General features: G+C 56.2%; 1 protein-coding gene across 1 annotated transcript in view; it reads right to left on the bottom strand.

The window, feature by feature from the left end:
• The window catches only part of CORO2B (coronin 2B), a 17,376-nt gene that overhangs the window by 11,887 nt on the left and 5,128 nt on the right, over positions 1 to 361 (bottom strand). Inside the window, exon 3 of the mRNA XM_031059726.1 lies at positions 173 to 361. This exon is cut by the window's right edge and continues 6 nt beyond it. Coding sequence (XP_030915586.1) covers positions 173 to 361 — 189 coding nt within the window. The remainder of the gene's footprint in view (positions 1 to 172) is intronic.

Genomic DNA, 361 nt, shown 5'->3' with positions numbered 1-361 from the left:
GTAGGAATCGGGACACTTTGGGAATCCCATCCAGGAAAAGATCTGGACACTTTGGGATGGTTCCTTGTGGGAATTCCCTTTGGGAATCTCACCTGCTCCAGTGGGATGATGAGGAAACCCCAGGAAAAGGAGATTTGGACACTCTTTTGGAAATTCCTGTCAGGAATCTCACCTGCTCCAGCGGGATGACGAGGAAGGAGCCGCCGCCGGCGCTCTCGGTGACGATGGCCAGGAATCGCGCGTTGACGGCGCAGAAATGGTTGTCGTGGACGTTCTTGGTGATGGGAATTCCGTCGAAGCAGTGCTCCCGGCTCGCCGCCTTCCCGTAAACATTCCGGAACTTGGAGCTGCGGTACTGCGG

The sequence above is a fragment of the Geospiza fortis genome, unplaced genomic scaffold (genome assembly GCF_000277835.1).
Source record: "Geospiza fortis unplaced genomic scaffold, GeoFor_1.0 scaffold2, whole genome shotgun sequence".
Taxonomy (NCBI): Eukaryota; Metazoa; Chordata; class Aves; order Passeriformes; family Thraupidae; genus Geospiza; species Geospiza fortis.
The sequence above is the reverse complement of the archived record's forward strand: the minus strand, read 5'-3'. Positions and strand labels throughout refer to the sequence as shown.